General features: G+C 47.2%; 1 protein-coding gene and 1 long non-coding RNA gene across 2 annotated transcripts in view; both read left to right on the top strand.

The window, feature by feature from the left end:
* The first annotated feature begins 361 nt into the window (after positions 1–361).
* On the top strand, positions 362–6670 carry LOC140389437 (uncharacterized). Its single transcript, XR_011934397.1, has 2 exons — positions 362–588; positions 6203–6670. It is a non-coding gene; the product is annotated as an uncharacterized lncRNA (long non-coding RNA).
* A 2329-nt stretch (positions 6671–8999) lies between these two features.
* LOC140389181 (neural proliferation differentiation and control protein 1-like) overlaps positions 9000–10934 on the top strand; it is a 79324-nt gene continuing 77389 nt past the window's right edge. Inside the window, exon 1 of the mRNA XM_072473342.1 lies at positions 9000–9072. Coding sequence (XP_072329443.1) covers positions 9000–9072 — 73 coding nt within the window. The remainder of the gene's footprint in view (positions 9073–10934) is intronic.

The following is a 10934-nucleotide window of genomic DNA, read 5'->3' as shown; positions in this document are numbered from 1 at the left end:
GCAGGCCAGTCGATTTCGGCGGCGGGAGAACAGCTGGTGAGTCAGTTTCAGCGGGAGCATTGCGGAAGGAGGTTGCTGGGAGGTAAGTCAACCTTTAAAAGCACTTGTCTTTGCAGGGGCAGGCCAGTCGATTTCGGCGGGAGAACAGCTGGTGAGTCAGTTTCAGCGGGAGCACTGCGGAAGGAGGTTGCTGGGAGGTAAGTCAACCTTTAAAAGCACTTGTCTTTGCAGGGGCAGGCCAGGCGATTTCGGCGGGAGAACAGCTGGTGAGTCCGTTTCAGCGGGAACATTGCGGAAGGAGGTTGCTGGGAGGTAAGTCAACCTTTAAAAGCACTTGTCTTTGCAGGGGCAGGCCAGTCGATTTCGGCGGGAGTGGAGCTGGCTGGTTAGTCAATTTCAGCAGGAGCTGAGAATTTTTCTTTTTTTTTTAAATTAGTGTTTTAGGCGGGAACAGGAAGTCGACCCGCGGACGTCTGGGAAGACCCTCACCAATAAATTCTGGTGGAGAGGAAACCCGAGACACTACACGTGTAGTGTCTCCCACCCGCCCTCCTCCTCTAACCTAATAATAAAACCCATTGGTCTGAGGTAAGTACCATATTTTATTATATTATTATTTTTTATAAAAATTTAATTTAGTTGTTAGCCAGATCTTGGTAGAAAGTTAGAGGAATGGCAGGGAAGGGAGTGCAATGTTCCTCCTGCAGGATGTTTGAGGTGAGGGATGCAGTTAGTGTCCCTGCTGATTTTACCTGCAGGAAGTGCTGCCATCTCCAGCTCCTCCAAGACCGAGTTAGGGAACTGGAGCTGGAGTTGGAAGAACTTCGGATCATTCGGGAGGCAGAAGGGGTCATAGATAGCAGCTTCAGGGAATTAGTTACACCAAAGATTGGAGATAGGTGGGTAACTGTAAGAGGGACTGGGAAGGAGCAGTCAGTGCAGGGATCCCCTGCGGTCGTTCCCCTGAGAAACAGGTATACCGCTTTGGATACTTGTGGGGGGGATGACTTACCAGGGGTAAGCCATGGGGTACGGACCTCTGGCACGGAGTCTGTCCCTGTTGCTCAGAAGGGAAGGGGGGAGAGGAGCAGAGCATTAGTAATTGGGGACTCGATAGTCAGGGGCACAGATAGGAGATTTTGTGGGAGCGTGAGAGACTCATGTTTGGTATGTTGCCTCCCAGGTGCAAGGGTACGTGATGTCTCGGATCGTGTTTTCCGGGTCCTTAGGGGGAGGGGGAGCAGCCCCAAGTCGTGGTCCACATTGGCACTAACGACATAGGTAGGAAAGGGGACAAGGATGTCAGGCAGGCTCTCAGGGAGCTAGGATGGAAGCTCAGAACTAGAACAAACAGAGTTGTTATCTCTGGGTTGTTGCCCGTGCCACGTGATAGTGAGATGAAGAATAGGGAGAGAGAGCATTTAAACACGTGGCTACAGGGATGGTGCAGGCGGGAGGGATTCAGATTTTTGGACAACTGGGGCTCTTTCTGGGGAAGGTGGGACCTCTACAGACAGGATGGTCTACATCTGAACCTGAGGGGCACAAATATCCTGGGGGGGAGATTTGTTAGTGCTCTTTGGGGGGGTTTAAACTAATGCAGCAGGGGCATGGGAACCTGGATTGTAGTTTTAGGGTAAGGGAGAATGAGAGTATAGAGGTCAGGAGCACAGATTTGACGTCGCAGGAGGGGGCCAGTGTTCAGGTAGGTGGTTTGAAGTGTGTCTACTTCAATGCCAGGAGTATACGAAACAAGGTAGGGGAACTGGCAGCATGGGTTGGTACCTGGGACTTCGATGTTGTGGCCATTTCGGAGACATGGATAGAGCAGGGACAGGAATGGATGTTGCAGGTTCCGGGGTTTAGGTGTTTTAGTAAGCTCCGAGAAGGAGGCAAAAGAGGGGGAGGTGTGGCGCTGATAGTCAAGAGCAGTATTACGGTGGCGGAGAGGATGCTAGATGGGGACTCTTCTTCCGAGGTAGTATGGGCTGAAGTTAGAAACAGGAAAGGAGAGGTCACCCTGTTGGGAGTTTTTTATAGGCCTCCTAATAGTTCTAGGGATGTAGAGGAAAGGATGGCGAAGATGATTCTGGATATGAGCGAAAGTAACAGGGTAGTTATTATGGGAGACTTTAACTTTCCAAATATTGACTGGAAAAGATATAGTTCGAGTACAATAGATGGGTCGTTTTTTGTACAGTGTGTGCAGGAGGGTTTCCTGAAACAATATGTTGACAGGCCAACAAGAGGCGAGGCCACGTTGGATTTGGTTTTGGGTAATGAACCAGGCCAGGTGTTGGATTTGGAGGTAGGAGAGCACTTTGGGTACAGTGACCACAATTCGGTGACGTTTACGTTAATGATGGAAAGGGATAAGTATACACCACAGGGCAAGAGTTATAGCTGGGGGAAGGGCAATTATGATGCCATTAGACGTGACTTGGGGGGGATAAGGTGGAGAAGTAGGCTGCAAGTGTTGGGCACACTGGATAAGTGGGGCTTGTTCAAGGATCAGCTACTGCGTGTTCTTGATAAGTATGTACCGGTCAGACAGGGAGGAAGGCGTCGAGCGAGGGAACCGTGGTTTACCAAGGAAGTGGAATCTCTTGTTAAGAGGAAGAAGGAGGCCTATGTGAAGATGAAGTGTGAAGTTTCGGTTGGGGCGATGGATAGTGACAAGGTAGCGAGGAAGGATCTAAAGAGAGAGCTAAGACGAGCAAGGAGGGGACATGAGAAGTATTTGGCAGGAAGGATCAAGGAAAACCCAAAAGCTTTCTATAGGTATGTCAGGAATAAGCGAATGACTAGGGAAAGAGTAGGACCAGTCAAGGACAGGGATGGGAAATTGTGTGTGGAGTCTGAAGTGATAGGCGAGATACTAAATGAATATTTTTCGTCAGTATTCACTCAGGAAAAAGATAATGTTGTGGAGGAGAATGCTGAGCCCCAGGCTAATAGAATAGATGGCATTGAGGTACGTAGGGGAGAGGTGTTGGCAATTCTGGACAGGCTGAAAATAAATAAGTCCCCGGGACCTGATGGGATTTATCCTAGGATTCTCTGGGAGTCCAGGGAAGAGATTGCTGGACCTTTGGCTTTGATTTTTATGTCATCATTGGCTACAGGAATAGTGCCAGAGGACTGGAGGACAGCAAATGTGGTCCATTTGTTCAAAAAGGGGAGCAGAGACAACCCCGGCAACTATAGACCGGTGAGCCTCACGTCTGTAGTGGGTAAAGTCTTGGAGGGGATTATAAGAGACAAGATTTATAATCATCTAGATAGGAATAATATGATCAGGGATAGTCAGCATGGCTTTGTGAAGGGTAGGTCATGCCTCACAAACCTTATTGAGTTCTTTGAGAAGGTGACTGAACAGGTAGACGAGGGTAGAGCAGGTGATGTGGTGTATATGGATTTCAGCAAAGCGTTTGATAAGGTTCCCCACGGTAGGCTATTGCAAAAAATACGGAGGCTGGGGATTGAGGGTGATTTAGAGATGTGGATCAGAAATTGGCTAGCTGAAAGAAGACAGAGGGTGGTGGTTGATGGGAAATGTTCAGAATGGAGTACAGTCACAAGTGGAGTACCACAAGGATCTGTTCTGGGGCCGTTGCTGTTTGTCATTTTTATCAATGACCTAGAGGAAGGCGCAGAAGGGTGGGTGAGTAAATTTGCAGACGATACTAAAGTCGGTGGTGTTGTCGACAGTGCGGAAGGATGTAGCAGGTTACAGAGGGACATAGATAAGCTGCAGAGCTGGGCTGAGAGGTGGCAAATGGAGTTTAATGTAGAGAAGTGTGAGGTGATTCACTTTGGAAGGAAAAACAGGAATGCGGAATATTTGGCTAATGGTAAAGTTCTTGAAAGTGTGGCTGAGCAGAGGGATCTAGGTGTCCATGTACATAGATCCCTGAAAGTTGCCACCCAGGTTGATAGGGTTGTGAAGAAGGCCTATGGAGTGTTGGCCTTTATTGGTAGAGGGATTGAGTCCCGGAGTCATGAGGTCATGTTACAGCTGTACAAAACTCTGGTACGGCCACATTTGGAGTATTGCGTACAGTTCTGGTCACCGCATTATAGAAAGGACGTGGAAGCTTTGGAGCGGGTGCAGAGGAGATTTACCAGGATGTTGCCTGGTATGGAGGGAAAATCTTATGAGGAAAGGCTGATGGACTTGAGGTTGTTTTCGTTAGAGAGAAGAAGGTTAAGAGGAGACTTAATAGAGGCATACAAAATGATCAGGGGGTTAGATAGGGTGGACAGTGAGAGCCTTCTCCCGCGGATGGAAATGGCTAGCAGGAGGGGACATAGCCTTAAACTGAGGGGTAATAGATATAGGACAGAGGTCAGAGATAGGTTCTTTACGCAAAGAGTGGTGAGGCCGTGGAATGCCCTACCTGTAACAGTAGTGAACTCGCCAACATTGAGGGCATTTAAAAGTTTATTGGATAAGCATATGGATGATAATGGCATAGTGTAGGTTAGATGGCTTTTGTTTTTTGACTTCCCATGTCGGTGCAACATCGTGGGCCGAAGGGCCTGTACTGCGCTGTATCGTTCTATGTTCTATGTTCTAAGAGGTGTGGTGAAGTATTGGAGCTGGGAAAAAAAATCTCATAATGAGAGTTACGCACCCGACGGTGAAATCATTGACAGAAAGAAAGGGGTTATCAGACAGCGGAGTGCATGAAAGCCTAAGATGGTAAAATATTGTTCGAAAGGAACCCAGCAGCAAAAAGGACAGGATATAATCGAACGATGGTTCAAATCAAGGGAATCGTCGAGATATAAAAGTAAACGATGAAGTAAACCTAATAATCTCAGGGGTAATGAATACTTTGAATTTGATGAGCAAACGAAAAGCTCCAGACATCGATGAAGTAACAACTGAACATCTAAAAGCTCTTGGGGAAACAGAAATAGAAGTGATGACAGAAATCTGTGATCAAATATACAGACCATGGGACACATTCCAAGTGCCTTGATACATTAAGCATTTGTTAAGTTACCTTAGAGACCTGGAGCAATGGAGTGTAATCAATTCAGAATCATAAGCACAATGAGTGATCTCATTAAACTGATATGGAAAGAAATAACAACACATTTGAAGCACAAATTAGGAAACACAGTTTGGATTTAGACCTGGAACAGAAACAAGAGAGGGAATACTTAACCTAAGAACAATCTTCAATAAAAATCTCGAAGTAAGCAAGAACATGCTTCATTGACAATGAAAAGGCATTTTATTGTATTTATCGGCAAGACTAATAGACACACTGTTGACAAGCATCACAATTATGTGGTACGTGCATGTGTGATATTAGTCTTTAATTTCATTCGCTGATCAAACATATTTTGAACTATTTAAAAGGGACTTTTCTAAAAAGCAAGCAACCTGACTTAAGATGGCTGCCACAGGCTTTCTGATGTCTGGCATTACAAATTGGCCAGTCTCTGGAAGGTCCCAATGTGGATCACAATTCAGACATGCCACAGCCACATCTATAGAATGGCCCACCTGCTGATACTTTGAAGATTTATTAAAACTGTCCTGGTCCTCACCATTTGCATTTCCATAAAGCTACCTTTCAAGCGGAGACAGAAAGTCTACCATGACCCTGGCTATAGAGGTATTTTTCCTGCTCATCAAGATGGAGGATGGATCATTCATGTGTTAATGGCTGAGATATGAAAGAAACTAATCAATCAGGGCATAACAATAACAGTTTCTATCCAGTCATGAGCAAATTAGTTAACTTCTGAATTCACAGAATCAGCATCACAGAATAATGGTGCAGAAGAGGCTCTTCGGCCCATCGAGTCTGCACCGACACATGAAAGGCCCTGACCTGCCCATCTAATCCCACTTGCCAGCACTTGGCCCATAGCCTTGAATGTTAAGACGTGCCCAAGTGCTCATCCAGGTACGTTTTAAAGGATGTGAGGCAACCCGCCTCTCCCACCCACCCAGGCAGTGAGTTCCAGACCCTCACCACCCTCTGGGTAAAAACGTTTTTCCTCACATTTCCCTCAAACCTCCTGCCCCTCACCTTGACCTTGTGTGCCCCTTTGACTGACCCTTAAACTAAGGGCAACAGCTAATCCCTATCCACCCTGGCAATGCCCCTTATAACCTTGTACACCTCAATCAGGGTAAATCACTATGTGACCAGAATAACCATTTTGAAATGTCTTTTAGTACAAGCTGCTAAGAGGTGTCTGGGAGCAATCTGCCAAGGAAGCTGGACCACAAGCTCTTTCTCAAGTTCAAGACCCTATCTCCATTACAGTTCGAACTCCACCACAGAGATGGAGAATTTGCAAACCAAAGGAATGCCACGTGCAAAAATCATCGACTTTTGGAAAAGATGGATTACGGTTGGAAAAAAAGGACTGTCTCCAGAAATTGCAGTTTACATCAGATCAATTTCACTGGGATTTCACAACCGTTATGGAAAACTTTCGCCTCAGCTACAGATACAGCGAAGGGCTCTTAAAAATTTATTTTTTTGCCTTCGTACTATTGAATTACAGTAAGAGCTCTTACAACACTAGGTTAAAGTCCAACAGGTTTATTTGGAATCACTAGCTTTCGGAGCACGGCTCCTTCCTCAGATGAGTGATGAATTATAATATTGCGAAAAAATATAACTTGTTATTTTTTCTGCTTCTGTTTGTGTATCTGTTAGTGTGTGTGTGTGATTGTGCGTGTGTGTTTGTATGTATGTTTGTGCATGTGCGTGTGTGTACTGCAAAGATTGGGATGTGGCTTACCTTCTTAAATACCCTCATATCTTTACCTGGGGAACACTGGGTGGATTTCTAGCTCAATAAAAATGTACCCCTTTGTGTTTGAAATTCAAGAAAGCTTATCAGACTTGCGAGTGCCAATCAGCACATAAAAAGTTAGGCACAGACATTGAATTAATTCCTTCATCCTTATAAATTACAAAAAAAAGCCCTGTTACATCAAGGGGTGGGAAAGAAATGACGAGTCTTGATATGTGTCCTGGCCGGCCGTAATATATGTGACACTGACAGCAAGAATGTGAGATTTACCTAGAGCCTATATTAATAATAATCTTTATTAGTGTCACAAGTAGGCTTACATTAAAACTGCAATGAAGTTGCTGTGAAAATCCCCTAGTCACCACACCGGCATCTGTTCGGGTACACTGAGGGAGAATTCAGAATGTAAGCTTACTTGTGACACTAATAAAGAGTATAATAATAATCATCATTATTGTCACAGGTAGGCTTTCATTGCAATGAAGTTACTGTGAAAAGCCCCGGGTCGCCACATTCCAGCGCCTGTTCGGGAACACAGAGGGAGAATTCAGAATGTCCAATTCACCGAACAAGCACGTCGTTCGGGAGATTGGGAGGCACCCGGAGGAAACCCACGCAGACACGGGGAGAACGTGCAGACTCCGCACAGACAGGGACCCAGTCGGGAATCGAACCTGGGACCCAGGAGCGGTGAAGCAACTGTGCTAACCACTGTGCTGCCTTGCTGACCTTTTTAGCAGCGTAGTGGTATTTTCCCTAGACTAGTAATCCAGAGATCCAGGATATAATGCTCCAGGGACCTGAGTTCAAATCCCACCACGGCAGATGGTGGAATTAGAATTCAATAAAATTCTGGAATTAAAATTCTAATGATGACCATGAAACAATTGTGGTAAAAACCCATCCGATTCACTAATAATTAATTTTTAAAATAATCTTTATCGTCACAAGTAGGCTTACATTAACACTGCAATGAAGTTCCTGTGAAAATCCCCTCGTCGCCACATTCCGGCACCTGTTCGGGTACACTGAGGGAGAATTCAGAATGTCCAATTCACCGAACAAGCACGTCTTTCGGGACTTGTGGGAGGAAACCGGAACACCCGGAGGTAACCCACGCAGGCACGGGGAGAACGTGCAGACTCTGCACAGACAGTGACCCAAGCCGGGAATCGAACCTGGCACCCTGACGCTGTAAAGCAACAGTGCTAACCACTGTGCTTCCGTGCTGCCCACTAATGTCCTTTAGGGAAGGAATTCTGTCATCCTTACCTGGCCTGGCCTAGATGTGACTCCAGATCCACAGCAATGTTGACTCTTAAATGCCCTCAGAAATGGGCAATAAATGCTGGCACAGCCAGCGACGGCACATCCCGCGAACGAATAACAGAAAAAACCCCTGAAGTCCAGGCATCATTTTTTTTCTTTAATTTTTCCAATTAAGGGGCAATTTTGTGTGGTCAATCCAACTACCCTGCATATCTTTGGGTTGTGGGGGTCAGACCCATACAGACACAGCGAGAATGTGCAAACTTCACATGGACAGTGACCCAGGGCCGGGATCGAATCCGTGTCCTCAGCGCCATGAGGCAGCAGTGCTAACCACTCTGCTACAGATTGGATTCCCGGCTTGGGTCACTGTCTGTGCGGAGTCTGCACGTTCTCCCCGTGTCTGCGTGGGTTTCCTCCGGGTGCTCCGGTTTCTTCCCACAAGTCCCGAAAGACGTGCTTGTTAGGTGAATTGGACATTCTGAATTCTCCCTCTGTGACCCGAACAGGCGCCGGAATGTGGCGACGAGGGGATTTTCACAGTGACTTCATTGCAGTGTTAATGTAAGCCTACTTGTGACAATAATAATGCGAAAGATTATTATTAGATATCATTCGTGTACATCTCTGCCGCACTCCCTCCAAAGCACAAGTGAACCAGATGAGCTTTTAACCAGAAGTGTCATCCTTGAGACTTTTAATTCCAGAAATGGGACTGACTGGATGAGAACTAGCAGGGACAGGATGGGACGAACGGCCGTGTGGCTCCACATTTGGCTGCCCTGCTCACTGACCCTGCCAGAAACCCTGGACCTGCAACCTTCCCCCAAGTGCTCCCCATTCACACATCCAGCAGCACCTTTATCAATGAAAAGGTCTCCTCCCACTTGAACAGCCCCCAGCTCTCCTCCTCCTCCTCCTCCTGTCGCAGTCTGACCATGGCTTCTGTCGGAGAGCATCTCGCCTGGTGCAGCCTCTTGCTGGTCATCTCGCTGGGGATTTCCGATTCAGGTAAGACAATGCGCAGGGGGAGAGAGAAAAAAGAAACAGCGTGAGAGAGCTCTTCTGCAAACCGGTTTCAAATAGAAGCAAAAACAATCCTAAAATAAATGCAAACAGCGTTGGGTGTAATATATATCCGAGATAGACTTGTTTCAACATTGGCGCAACATTTTGTTTTGCAAACTGCAAGACTTGAGCAGGAGGCTGACTTGTTGCAATGTGAAACGCACGATTCTTTTTTTTCTTGCATCCACAGGTTAGGCATGTTTTGTCAGTGGGGTTTTGACAGAGGACAGTTTTAAACAACCCGCAGGATTTAGCATTTCTGGCCGCCAGTGAGGTTCCCACGTTGAGGACCCACTCGGATTTGGAAAACGGGAAGAGGAAATCAGTGCTTCATCCCCTACCCCTACCCCTTTCTTATTTCTGCCATTGTCATCTGCATTGATTGACAGCATTCCAATTTCAACTTGTGTGGGGGTTGAGTTTGAGGATTGTCTGTGCTGGTGTCAGCATCCTCTGCTCCCTTTCCCATGGGTGAGCACTGTTGGTGGGAATGGGGAAAAAGGACCTCATGTGTTGAGGAGGGAGGTGACCAATAAACATGCTCGCATGGAGGCAGGAGCCCCAGGGAGATCTTGTGGGAAAGGCTGGAGGTTTCACTCCAGGATTCGATGACGGGGGGGGGGGGGTACGTAACTGAGCCAAGACAGGCCCAGGTTCAAGTGTGAATCCTTCCAAGGTAGGCCAGAGGCAGGTAGGAGTAGGAAGAATCCTGCGGGATGGGAAGAGACAAGGGGAGGATTTGGGTGTTTTTTATTCATTTCCGGGTTGTGAGCTCACTGACTCGATCAGCATTTATTGTCCATCCCTAATTGCCCCTTGACAAGGTGGTGCTGAGCTGCCGCCTTGAAGCCGCTGCAGTCCCGGAGGTGTAGGTACACCCACCGTGCTGTTAGGGAGGGAGCTCCAGGATTTGGACCCGGCGACACTGAAGGAACGGCCGATATATTTCCCAGTCGGGATGGGGAGTGACTTGGAGGGGAACCTCCAGGTGGGGGGTGATCTCAGGTATCTGCTGCTCTTGTCCTTCTAGATGGTGGTGGCCGTGGGTTTGGAAGGTGCTGCCTGAGGAACCTCGGTGAGCTCCTGCAGTGAACCTTGTCGATGGTGCACACGGCTGACACTGTCCATCGGAGGGGGAGGGAGTGAATGTTTGTGGAAGGGACGCCAATCAAGCGGGGCTGCTTTGTCCTGGATGGTGTCGAGCTTCCTGAGTGTTGTTGGAGCTGATCTCATCCAGGCAAGTGGAGAGTTTCCCATCACATTCCTGACTTGTGCCTTGTAGATGGTGGATAGGATGATCTTTACCCATGGAGTCTGAACGGCCTGTATCCTGGCCCCCTTGTAAGAGCTGCCGCAAGCGTACCCTGAGTAAGCAGGTTATATCATGACGAGAGATTGCAGGAACCAGACTTGCATTACCTGTAATATGAGAAATTAAGAGGTGATTTGAGTGAGGCTTTTCTTGAATATTTTCAAAGTATGTTCTAAGGGTGGATGCAATGAAAACCCTTTGGCTGGCAGAGCAGTACAGGACAATGGGATTTAACCTTCAGTTCAAAGCCAAATGTAAGCGACAAGTCTGAAGCCCTGCCCCACATTAAGGCTGGTTGAAGTGTGGAACTCTCTCGCCTAAGAGTTTAAAGTCTGAGAATGAGAATGTTTTGTTAGCCAGGGCTGTTCAAAGCAAGGCAGACAGAAGGAATTAGGATACAGATCAGCCAGGGTGTCACTGTATGGAGGAACAAACTCGAGGGACTGAATAGCCAGTGGGTGAGTTAAGTGGAGCCGAACCGGGGTGCTACTGA

The sequence above is a fragment of the Scyliorhinus torazame genome, chromosome 14 (assembly GCF_047496885.1).
Source record: "Scyliorhinus torazame isolate Kashiwa2021f chromosome 14, sScyTor2.1, whole genome shotgun sequence".
NCBI classification, from domain to species: Eukaryota; Metazoa; Chordata; class Chondrichthyes; order Carcharhiniformes; family Scyliorhinidae; genus Scyliorhinus; species Scyliorhinus torazame.
The sequence above is the reverse complement of the archived record's forward strand: the minus strand, read 5'-3'. Positions and strand labels throughout refer to the sequence as shown.